Below are 12,006 nucleotides of genomic sequence, written 5' to 3' on the forward strand. Positions count from 1 at the left end.
TAATGAGTAGCATAAGGCCTGGGACAGAATAGAGAAGCTCAAATATTGGTTGGTGGATTGGACGACTTCATGAATGAATGTAATGTACTGGGGAAAATACAATCCAAGAAAATAGGAAGGTAGCAGATACAGGAAGCCAAGCTGACCCTCTGAGCAGACACTGCTGAGGAAAGGAACGTTCACCTCCATCCCACCCCATACACCAGACCACCTCCCCAAGCAAGGGCCACACTGGGCCTCAGATATGCCCTGTGCCTTAAGCACTGTCTTCATCCCCTTAAAATAAAAATGCCCTGGAGTGCAGCCAGCTGAATCGAAGCACAGTCTAAGTGAGAACCACCCCTCTCTGCTGTGCCCCAAGGGACCCAGGGAAAAAAGCAGATGCGAAGAACAGAAGTGTATAGGACTAATAGAATAGGAATAAAATAGGAATAACGAAGAAAGGAAAACAGACTAAGGGCTGGAGGTCATTTATCATTTATAAAACCCTATACAAAGTATGAAAAATAGCCCAACAGGTTTCCTGCTTTCCTGCCTCTCAAGTCATGTCACTGCATCACATAGTCATCATCCCCAAAACGGGATTCTTGGGCTCTGCTCTGCGTCTGGAGTGGCAACAAAACAGTGTCTACAGTTTAAGCCCACTTTTAAAATATATTCATATACACATATACATATATGTATGTGTACATATATACATGTAAATATGGAACTGTGTGCAGCATTAAAAAGAACGAAGGTGGGTTTGTACACACCATCATGGAAAGAAGTTTGCACACGCCATCTACATCATATTATGTACACACCATCTACATCATATTATGACCTGAGAAAGCCAAGCTGCAGAATAGTATGCATGGTATGGTCCTACTTCTAGGAGAAAAAAAGGAAAGACTGAGAGAGAGGAAGGGAGTGAGGGGAAGAGACAAATAGTCTCACAAGCCAGTTCACACCCTCACTTCACTCAAATTTCTGCACAAAGTGACAGCCTGCAGAAGCCCTTCCCTGACTACCCCCAGAGCTCTCTAGCCCCTCATCCTGCTTCACTTTTCTTCCTAGCACTCATCACATTGTCTTTTATATTTGTCTTCTTATTTATTGTCTGTCTTTGAATACAAGGGTCTTAGACTGTTCTGTTCATCCCTGAGTCCCCAGCAACTAGAACAGAGTGCTGCACACAGCAGGCCCTCTGGAAGTATTTTTTGAATGAATGAATAGAAACTTCGAAGAAATAGCCTATAAGGAGTGGAGTAAGTGGGGAAGTATAGAGGATATATATTTTATTTCTGTACTCCTGCAGTCTTCTGCTTTGTATTTCAATATTATTTTCCTATTAAAAGACTAAAAATCAACTGCAAATTGGGGAAGGAAGGTCTTCCTTTAGGCTGAGCTGGCATCTAACCCCATAAAGCTCCCTAGTTCTAACCCAGAGCCAAGCAGAGCAAGGACCTGTCTTCCTTCCCTGTGATGGTCTTTCTTGCCTTCTCTTTCCTCCCTTCTCCAAGCTGAACTGCTCCCTATGTCCCTCTACTGAACTCAGAAGGACTGAGAAAGGTGGGTACCAACCAGCACCATACAGAAGGCAGGCATTAAGCAAGAAGGACAGAATGAAGGGAGAACAGATTCACTTGTGTTTAAGGCAGGAGAGGTCTCGGGCTGAAACAATACAGTACCTGGAACAACAGATGCAAGAGCACTTCAAGGGAAAAGTTACCAGGTTAACAGAAGAAATCACAGTGCCAATCATGTCCTCATTACTGTGTGACTGATGGATATTCATCCCTTCAAATGCTGTTCTTTAGACTCCTACTGTGTTTGTCAGGCACTGCACCAGGCACAGACCTGGCATTTGCTTCCTAAAGCAGGAATGTGTCAGGGGGCTTGGAGTTTCCTCATTTGCTCTGTCACAGGGCAGGATTCCCACTACTTCACATCCCTTCGCAACCTGCAACCCAAGTGGCAGGAGAGCAATGTGGCCCATCACTGGAGTGGGGACCCAGCACCCGGTGTTCTACGTACACTGTGGACTCAAAACAGCAGCCCTTTCCCCAGCAAGATTGTGCATCCCTCGGACAAGCTAGTCCAGGGAAAAGCAAGCTTGTGAGTTTCTTCCTTAGCAGCATGACACAGGTGGCATCTCTCTAGTGCACTGACACATGGTTTCATAAATCATGGCAAGAAACATATACTTGTTTCCTGGTCACGAGGCCTGCAGATCCTCATCTTAGGGACATGGAACTTCTTCCCATAAGTAGAGGTTCTCTCAAGTGGAGGAAAGCATCAGCTCCATCTCTAAGCCTTACAACAAAAAGCAAGATTATCTTACCCATTTAGCCAAAGTGGCTGGAGAATGAGATATATGAGTTATCTGAATAGTCTCATTAATAGTAATAAGCTCATTCTTTCCCTCAGTTAACCAACTTAAGTTTTTCCATTCTTTAAAAAAAGACACACTCCTTCTTTTCTCTTGAGTTGGTTTCTTCACTGTCCAACTGTCCCCTTGCCAGAGTTGCCGTCACTCCTTGCCACCTGAACCGCATAAAAGCTGGCTTCTGGGCCTCAGCGCCAACTTGAATGTCCTCTCTTGAAGTTCACCAGTGACTTTCTGGTGCTTTTCTCAGTATTCAAGTCTATCTGGATCTCCCTACACTTATTACATGGATGGCTCCCAGACTTTGAAACACCCTCCTTTTATTTCTATGCTCTGTATGCTCAAGGTTCTTTTTCCTAATTCTCGAACACACTAAATGAGATTGTTGCCCAAGGATGTATCCATGGCCTCTTCTCTTTCTATTCACCTATCCTTGTCAATCCCACGTAAGCCCATAGCTTTACTTTGCACCTTTGAGAAAAGACCTCAGAAGTTGGCGATCCTTTGCCCTGACTCTCTGCCCAGCTCCAGGCCAAAGGCCCACCATCTGTAGACCTCTCCCCAGAGAAATCCTGCCTGGACTGCCAACAAATGGACCAAAACGCTCCTTCATGCACCCTCTAAAATCCGGGTCCTGTTTTACCTTCCTCCCAATCCCTGCAGCTAAAAGCCACCTTTCTCTGAGCAGCTGTGGTCTTTGGCCTCACCTCTTATCCCTGTCTACCCTTTCTACACTGCTGTCTAGTTATCTGTTTTATGAGTCTCATTCTCCCAGGCTAACCTGTCAGCTCTCCTACTACAGGGGCCAGTCCTCTTTGGCTCTTCATTCCACTGTGCTTTGCACATAGTACGTACTAAAAGAATGAATGAAAATATCCTTAACAGCACAGCTAGAATGAACAAAGCATGTTAACATTTTAGTAGACACTTCCCTTCCTTTCAATATTCTCTTACCGTCTTTCCCTTTGAGCAACTCTGTGCCAGGTACTTAACTAGGCACTGCAGATGTTGCTACTACTGCTCCCACTACTTCCACTGCTTCTATTAATATCAATACTAATACTACTGCTGCTACTATCAATAATGACAATAGACATTCGGCACTTACTATGTGTCAGGTACCATGATAAGCATTTATCGGGATTACAGCATTTAATCTTAACAACCACCCTATGAGAGAAGTAATAGTTTCTCCCCATTTCACACATGGGCAACTAAAGCAGAGAGGAAAACTGGGTAACTTCTTTGTCTTCAAGGAGCTCTTAGTCCAGCAAAGAAAGACAGGCCTTGGACACACAATTACAATGTGCTGCATGCTATGAAGGAAAAGCGCAGGATATCACAGGAATGAATAATAAGGGGACCTCGCTCAGGCCAACAACCAGGGATGCGTAAGTGGGAATCTAAAGGAAAAAAATGAGAATACACCAGCCAAAGAGGAAGGAAGAACAAGCCATATCAAGGAACCAGGCTAGCCCTGGGAGCTCATGGTCCACAAGATGTTAGGCACTGACAGTGGGGAAAAAAATGCCTTCCTAAATACAACACCCATCCCCTGCAATTGTCCCGTTCACTGGAAAGGGAGAAAATCTGTTTTGCCCTGCCTGGGGGGCTAGGAACTGGACGCACCTACCAAGTAGAGTTCCTATTTTCCATTCACATTTTAAACACAGGATGTGGAGATGCATTTATAATCAAATGCTTTGTGGAATGAATCCTGCTTCTAAAAATCCTTCATGGGGCCATACTTTTTAAGAGCTTAATCACCAAGTATTAGCAAAATGTAATAATGATGATTGGTATAATAAATTCCAGTTTACCAAAAATGCAGAACCTCTCCCAGAATTCCATGGAAAGAGTTTTATGCCATCAAGTCAAAGGGGTTTTGTCTCAAAGAGAGACAATAATAACAATCCCATGGCAGTAAGTCCTTTAGACAGCTCATGCAATAGGGTTACCCTCTCAACAGAACAAAACTGATTTTTTAAAATTTGTAACCACCTAATACACAATTCCCTGGTGTTTATTTTTTTTCTTTTTTCTTTGATGACAACAAAACAGAATCATCCCAAGCCCTTTCCTGTCGATCTAAATTCTCTGTGTCTCCTTCACCCGTAGCTCCAACATACTATAAATATACCTCTTTTGTGACATAAATGTAAAGTTTTATTGTGCCGTTAGCCTTGATAGAAAGCACTGCAGAAAGTTGTTTAGAAATTAAATATCTAAAACAACCTATTTTAAAATCCAGGGCCCTCACTATTTCATGTCTGCAGTGAAGAAATTTCATCTTGGGGAGAGCAAGCTGTCTTTCACACCATATGGTTAATGGTGGTGCATAGCAATTAGCCAGGCTGATTAATGGTGAACAGACTCTAATTTAATGCTTATAATTGAGCCTGCATTTGCACCCCTGGTGCAAATTCAGCACATCCCAACTTCCACTTACAACCGGCAAGAAATCAAGAGAAATAGGATGGTGTGGAAAGTGAGAATTTTTTTCCTAAAGCCCCCTAAAGAGCATCAGATTTACAATTTAAAAGACTGTTAGCCACACAATAGATGACAGGCTTGTGTAATAGGGTCATGGCGGCCTGGTAAACAAACAGTACCCCTTACACATCTATAGGCAGCCAGGAAAACCATCGTCTGTAGCATTAGCAGGATGACATTTTGAATATGGCTCTTCCCTCTTAGCCATGCAGTACAAACATCATTTGCCTTCAGTGGCTTGAGAATTTTATTTTTTGCTATTTTTATGTTTCTAAAATATAGAAAGAACGTCAGCAGTAAAGCACATCAACCAGCATCATAAAGTACTTTGGACCAATGAATTTCCAGAACAAGAAAAATATAAATTGCATTAACAGAGTGTAGGCTTGTGTGTGAAAGGCATAATATATCTTAAGTATCTTAAGAATAATTTCTAGCATAGTCCAAACAAGTACAGATATGAGATGCAAATCTATGATTTATAGATATTAGTTGGCCTATTGGTTGAGATCCATCTTCCTGTCTCCTGTTTGCTGGAATCACATGGAACAGAATACGGAAAATTCATTCTAACAACATGCTAATTGTGGGAAGACGAAATAGAGATATGGCTGGAAAAATAGTAATACGAAGGAGGTCTCTTTTTAATGCTTTTCAAAATGATTTTACTCATTTTATTCTGAAGAGCGCAGCTCAGCTTTAGCTGTGCAATTGTTGTGTACAATATGACACTAATTTTGCCTAATAATATCTTCTACGAAATCCACGACCATATTTTTGGATTTTGTTGCTGCTTTAAAGTTAGAGAGAAGCAACCTGTTTTCGGAACAATTAACAAGTTTTACAAATCACTAAAGTGAAAACTTGTGAAACTCCTGTATATTTTAGAATAATATATTTGCAGAATGTTCTTTAAAAAGGAGAAAAAGAAATTTTTACATACATATTACAGATATAGAAGAAGTTACTACTTGGGACTTCACTAAGGAAACACATTAATCTCTTTTCTATCTTATTTCCACCTGTAGAGTTTTCAGATTGCTTTCCCCGCGAGTCTGCGGGCAGCAAATAAACCCACCCATGCCGAAGCAGCAGCTGAAACTCCTAAATGGTTTGGTCAGTAACAGTCAGGAGCCAAGCATGCTTTGTGCCAGGAGAGCCTGCGTGGCTAACAAAGCAATTAGTAGCCCTTCCCTGATGCAGAGTGTCATCGTCATGCTTTATCCAATTACTCAGAATATATCAGAAGCAAAGTGCCAGTGTTATTTTACAAAGAATTAGAATCCTAAACTGCAAGTTACAAGGCTGTTCTCTGGTTTACTCTCTCCCATGTGGAGGGTTGGCTGAGGCCATGGAAGTGAATGTGGTCTGCTTGCCTGGTTTCAAACGTAGCTTCAGACAAAAATAAAGATACTCATTTGTGGACAACATGAATGTTTATACCTTTCAGTGACTCATCTTTGCCATCCTTCCAAAAGCTCACTACATTTAAGAAATGTTAGCTACATTGTCATAGTTATAGAAAAGGTAACTAAGATTAAGAGATCAGATGTTGGGTTGGTGTGGGGAGGAATGATGCCTATGTACGGACGGTCACATTGTTAAGTGGAAGAATTAAAAAGGGGAACTATAACTTTCAAGTCTTATCCAAACAGAGGTTTCTGCTGACCTCAATAGAACTCTTATTTTACTAGCAATGCAGTTGAGCACATATATTAACACTAGAAGGGTTATACTGTATTTTACTCAATTGAAAGGAAAAAGGAGAGGGCACTGCTTTGTGTCCATTAACAATGCGATATCAAAATTGGAACGTTTGTTTTTTAGGATGAAATCTAATAAATAATTGAGAACCACTGTGATGCCTGACACTTTACTACCAAATACTCACATCTAACAGTTTTTAGATTGTCTAACAGAAGATAAACATATACCCAAAAATAAACCTGAATTCACCTAGATTTGAGATACAAATTCATCTTCTCTTTGCTAATTAAAGGGAAAGAAAAAGGTATTTCTTACCTGCACATGATTTCGTGTGTGAGCAACACTCGGCACATTTCTGGGTTCTTGTCTTGGCCTTCATACACTATGGCCTGTAAACAAAGGCATGATTTGAGCTAAGAATGGAACCAAGTAGCAGAGGACAAACTACCACAGTCAAATTCTTGACCATTCACCACTGCCGCAAGGCCAATTAGCTTTCAGAGCCAAAGGCCTCACTGGGCTGATTGTTTTAAGACAGTTGTTAAGGATCAACCCAAATTGAGTGGAAGGGGATATGTTCCTCTCTGTCCCATCAACCTCCTTATTATAACGCACATCTTCGGATCCTTGTATGAGATGGGCTTCTGTCGTCAAGACAACCACAATTCTCTCTTCAATTCAGAATAAAAATAAATCTAATCAATGGGGGAGGAAAAACCCAGAAGGCTTAGCAGATTGAGATACTAGTGATTTAAAATATAGAAAAACACATGGATTTTATTTTTAAATGATTCGTATTTGTCGCCTCATTTTACTACTTCCAACTCCAACATGTAATATTCTAGAGGTAAGTAGTAGAAAACAAGTGAGGGTATGGTTAATGAGTCCATTCACTGTCTTGAGATGATTCATCCATCAGGGGAAATCCTTCCTGCCTACAGGTTGAAAACATGTGCTCTCTGGGGTGTATAACCACCCAAACAGTAATACTCGCCCGCATATGCGGGGGGACAGGCAGGGTTGGGGCAGGGGGAGTTAAGCCATAGTTATCTCCCTCAACTAAGAAGAATTACATCTGACTCTCAAAATTTGGAGTCCCAAACCACCTCACCAGCCAAGATGTTTTTGTCTGTTTTTAGTAATATGTGTACAAACATTTTCCTTAAGGTCACCAGGAAGTTTCCTTGAGACCTCTGCTTACTAGAAGATCTACATGTTAACACCTGGGCCAAAGAAAAGCTCACAGCTATGGATAGAGCAGGGCTCTGCATGGGGATACATTTTAACTAACTTAACAATGTAGCACTGCATAGTACTAATATAACACAGCTGCAAATTGTTAACAAAATTACTTTCACACATTCAGATAACTCTCAATTTCTTGGTGATGAAACTACTTAAGTTAACCAGAGACTATCCTTTTTTTTATAATACACAGAAACTGCAGTAACTAACTTATAGTTGGCTAGAATGTGCTTGTTTATGAACCTGAGACTTTTAGAACTGTAAATGATGGAGGATAGCTTATGACACTATGTGTGCAGACCTGCAGACCTTCAGAGCAGGCTCTGACTTTTTTACCTAACTCCATTACAAAACAAAAATTGCAACAAATTTAAAAATGACAAAAAGTACCTGCATGGGCTTCCCTGGTGGCGCAGTGGTTGAGAGTCCGCCTGCCGATGCAGGGGACACGGGTTCGTGCCCTGTTCCGGGAAGATCCCACATGCCGCGGAGCGGCTGCGCCCGTGAGCCATGGCCGCTGAGCCTGCGCATTTGGAGCCTGTGCTCCGTAACGGGAGAGGCCACGGCAGTGAGAGGCCCGCGTACGCAAAAAAAAAAAAAAAAAAAAGTACCTGCATAAGGAGAAAACATTTTCTACCATTGGGCCATCAAAAGCATTTATATGGTTAGCCTGTTATAACCCTACATTTTTTTTTTTTCCCCCTTACGCGGGCCTCTCACTGCCGTGGCCTCTCCTGTTGTGGAGCACAGGCTCCGGGCGCGCAGGCTCAGCGGCCATGGCTCACGGGCGCAGCCGCTCCGCGGCATGTGGGATCTTCCCGGACCGGGGCACGAACCTGTGTCCCCTGCATCGGCAGGCGGACTCTCAACCACTGTGCCACCAGGGAAGCCCAACCCTATATTTTTTAATGTTTTATTTTGCCATAATTTTAGATGTACAGAAAAGTTGTAAGGATATATAAAGAATTCCAAGATACTCTTTCCCAGATGCCTCAAGAGTTTACATTTTAGTAAATTTGCTTTATTCTTCTTTCTTTCTCTATTTTCTTTTCCTGAACCATTTATTAGTTAACTGCAGACATGCCCTAAATACTTCAGTATGTATTTCCTTAAAACAAGGAATTATCTTACATAACCATAGCACAATTATCTGAATCACAAAATTAACATTGATACAATACAATAATCTAATCTAAACATCTGAGGTTCACCAAATACCCAATAATGTCCTTAATAGCAAACAACAACAACAAAACCAATACCAATCACTGCATTCAGTTGTCATATCTCCTTCAATAAGGAATATTCCTGAGTCTTTGTATTTCATGACATTGACATTTTTGAAGAATATAGGCCAGATATTTTGTAGAACATCCTCAATTTGGGTTTGTCTAATGTTTCCTCAGACTTAGACTAAAGTTATGTAATTCAGGGCCAGAATACCACAGCCATGACGCTGAGTTCTTCTCCCTGTATCACATCACACTGTCAACTCGTTCCACTAATGCCAGTAAACTCTGACCATTTGGTTAAGGGGGTGCCTGCCACCCATCAGAGAGCACAGCCAGATTTGTGTACTGTAAAGTTACTACTCACTTTAAGTAATTCATAACTATCTTCTGGGGAAATCATTTAGATTATGTTAACATCATATTATGACTTAAATTTTCACCCATTAGTTTTAGCATGCACTGATGATGCATTCCTGCAATCTTAAAAGACCTTTTAAATACCCAGGAAGTTGCTTTACTCGAGAAAATGCATTAAGTAAATTGAAAATGTTTTAAAAACCAAAACTTATATCTGCCTGCTTTATTTACTACAATCACTGCTTTAAAAAATCAGAGACACTGTAAATAACTGATTAGATCTCATACATGGTGCTAAAAATTCTATTATGCATTTCTGAGAAATCCTATTATCACTACCATTTTGTGTGTTCTCTTAATACCCCTGAAAACCTGTTTCAACTTTAGTTTTCTGTCATGCTAAACTAATTCAAATAACTTGGTGAATAAAATTCATAGGTATTAATGGGGTTTTCCTTCCTGTTTAAAAAAAAATTGGTTTTGGGAGGAGGAGTATCAATTACATCAGACCTTCTCATTTTGACTCTTTCTAGATAATACCAATATTATTTTTTACTGAGGCTGCTGGTTCCACTGAAATCAGTGGGCCCATGATGATACTCAATTAAAGATATGCTGCAGTGAAAATATGTTGACACCCCCCCAAACAGTAGATGACCCATGGTCTCCCACGTATCCCATGTTTTTGTCTTTGGTGACTGGACATCATTCGTTGAAGGCCCATGGCCTCCGTAATACATGTCTATCAAATGTCAACCTGCCACTTCGCTTCTGGCAGCAGAGTCAAAATGGAGAATCTTCTCTACATCAAGCATAGAAAAATGAAAGCATGAGTCTGGATTTGCTCAGAAATAGTTAAACTCTGGGGACGGAAGGAAGCATGAAGTTTCTTCTGTCCCTTTCCTTGGGGCCTCAGCAGAACAATACTTTTCAGCACATAAACACAGATGAAGAAGTGCTTGCTGCTTCTGTGACTTCTGAAATAAAAACAAGTGAAACAGAGTCTTCTCCCTCTCCTAAGGAGTAGAACTAAAATTCTGGAAATAGAGTAATCTAGAACCTCAGTGTAATAAAGTTAGCTACACAGTGAAACTCTGTCAAAGGCAGCTCCACCTCCAACCTTGCCTAAGCAGTTTTTGTTACTGAAAAAGCTTGTTAAAACACACACATGCATGCACACACACACACACACACACACACCACACACCACACACACACACACACCACACTATTATATAAAAGTATGGTCCAAGAAATCGACATTCTGATGAGATCCAACATAGGAAAACAGGATAAATCTATTTTGATGAACGTCTTCAATGTAGAGTGTCAACAATAAAACAGACTTTTAAAAAATGCCTACAAGTTCTCCCTCCAGCTTTCACACATATCAAATCTCTACCATGTACATTTAGTGCACACGTCAAGACTGGTTCACAGTTCAGCAAACCCAGACTTCGAGCCTAAAAGGAAAGGGGTTCTCTAACACCAGCTTAGGGAGAAGTTTCTGCTTCTTTTCCCAATTTAAATATGTGCCTCTGTGCGGTGTGAGTGAAGCTCATTGAGGCCGGATCAGTTGGGAGATCACAGAAGCATATAAACAGCACTGACTACTTTAAGTGAAACCATTTTAATAGACAGCTGGTCTAGGACCTAGACAATGGAACACCAAGAAGAAGGCTTATCTTCATCCTCCATAGTAAGTCATGCATCTGCTCACTGGGAGGAAGGTAGTCTGCTGTGAGAGTGACAAAAACAACAGTGGTTTAAAGAAACCAGTGTGTTCATCAGCAGTAAGGATGGGAGGCCTGTTACAGAGATGGGCGGGAGCGGGAGAGAAAGCATATCAAATACATTATTTAGATAAATGATTTGATGGTGAAGCAAGTTGAGGTTTTAACCTAAGAAACAACAAAAACAACAACAAAATACAATAAAATAGAAAACGATGTTTACATTAATCCTGCCAATGCAAATAAATCCCTTAAGGTGGCAGAAATGCTTGTACAGGAAAAAAAGTAAAAGAATAAACAGCACAAACTTCATCTCAACTTTAAAAACCTGGTGAAACTGATAAACAAGTTGTCAAAACTTGACATATTTGGAGCAGGTTTATTCTTCTGATATACTAGCCTCCCTTTTCTTAACGTTCTCCTCTAATGAGCATAATGGAAATATCACAATTATTGTTAATACTTTGTTGACTTTCTGATTGAGGTTTTTTTCAAGAATAGTTTTTTATAATAACAAAAATGAAGGAAAAAATAGGAATTGTTAAACTTTCACATCCTTACACAGCAGTGCCAGAAGGTTTGCTGTGAGAGGATGAAATGCCATCAGTTTCAAATGCCCAATTACACATTAACCTATACCAACTTCGAAAAGAAATCAATCAATAGAAAAAATCTGCCTCTGTTGCCACTGTTTTAGAAAGCATCTTGTGAATTGTGGTTCATCTCCACTTTTCTAAAATATCACTGGGTCTTAAAAGTTAATTGAAACTTACTATGGATAAAGACCACACAGTAAAACAAAAAATAGATGGTGAACTTACACAGGGATCACACTTCAATGGGATGCCAAAAGAAATACAGAGAATTG

General features: G+C 40.6%; 1 protein-coding gene across 8 annotated transcripts in view; it reads right to left on the minus strand.

Annotated features, from left to right (window-relative positions):
* The window catches only part of EBF1 (EBF transcription factor 1), a 413,301-nt gene that overhangs the window by 372,208 nt on the left and 29,087 nt on the right, over positions 1-12,006 (minus strand). For all 8 annotated transcript variants that reach the window (XM_060144143.1, XM_060144141.1, XM_060144139.1 and 5 more), the window contains one exon: positions 6,887-6,960. In XM_060144143.1, coding sequence (XP_060000126.1) covers positions 6,887-6,960 — 74 coding nt within the window. The remainder of the gene's footprint in view (positions 1-6,886; positions 6,961-12,006) is intronic.

Source organism: Lagenorhynchus albirostris, chromosome 3 (assembly GCF_949774975.1).
Source record: "Lagenorhynchus albirostris chromosome 3, mLagAlb1.1, whole genome shotgun sequence".
Taxonomy (NCBI): Eukaryota; Metazoa; Chordata; class Mammalia; order Artiodactyla; family Delphinidae; genus Lagenorhynchus; species Lagenorhynchus albirostris.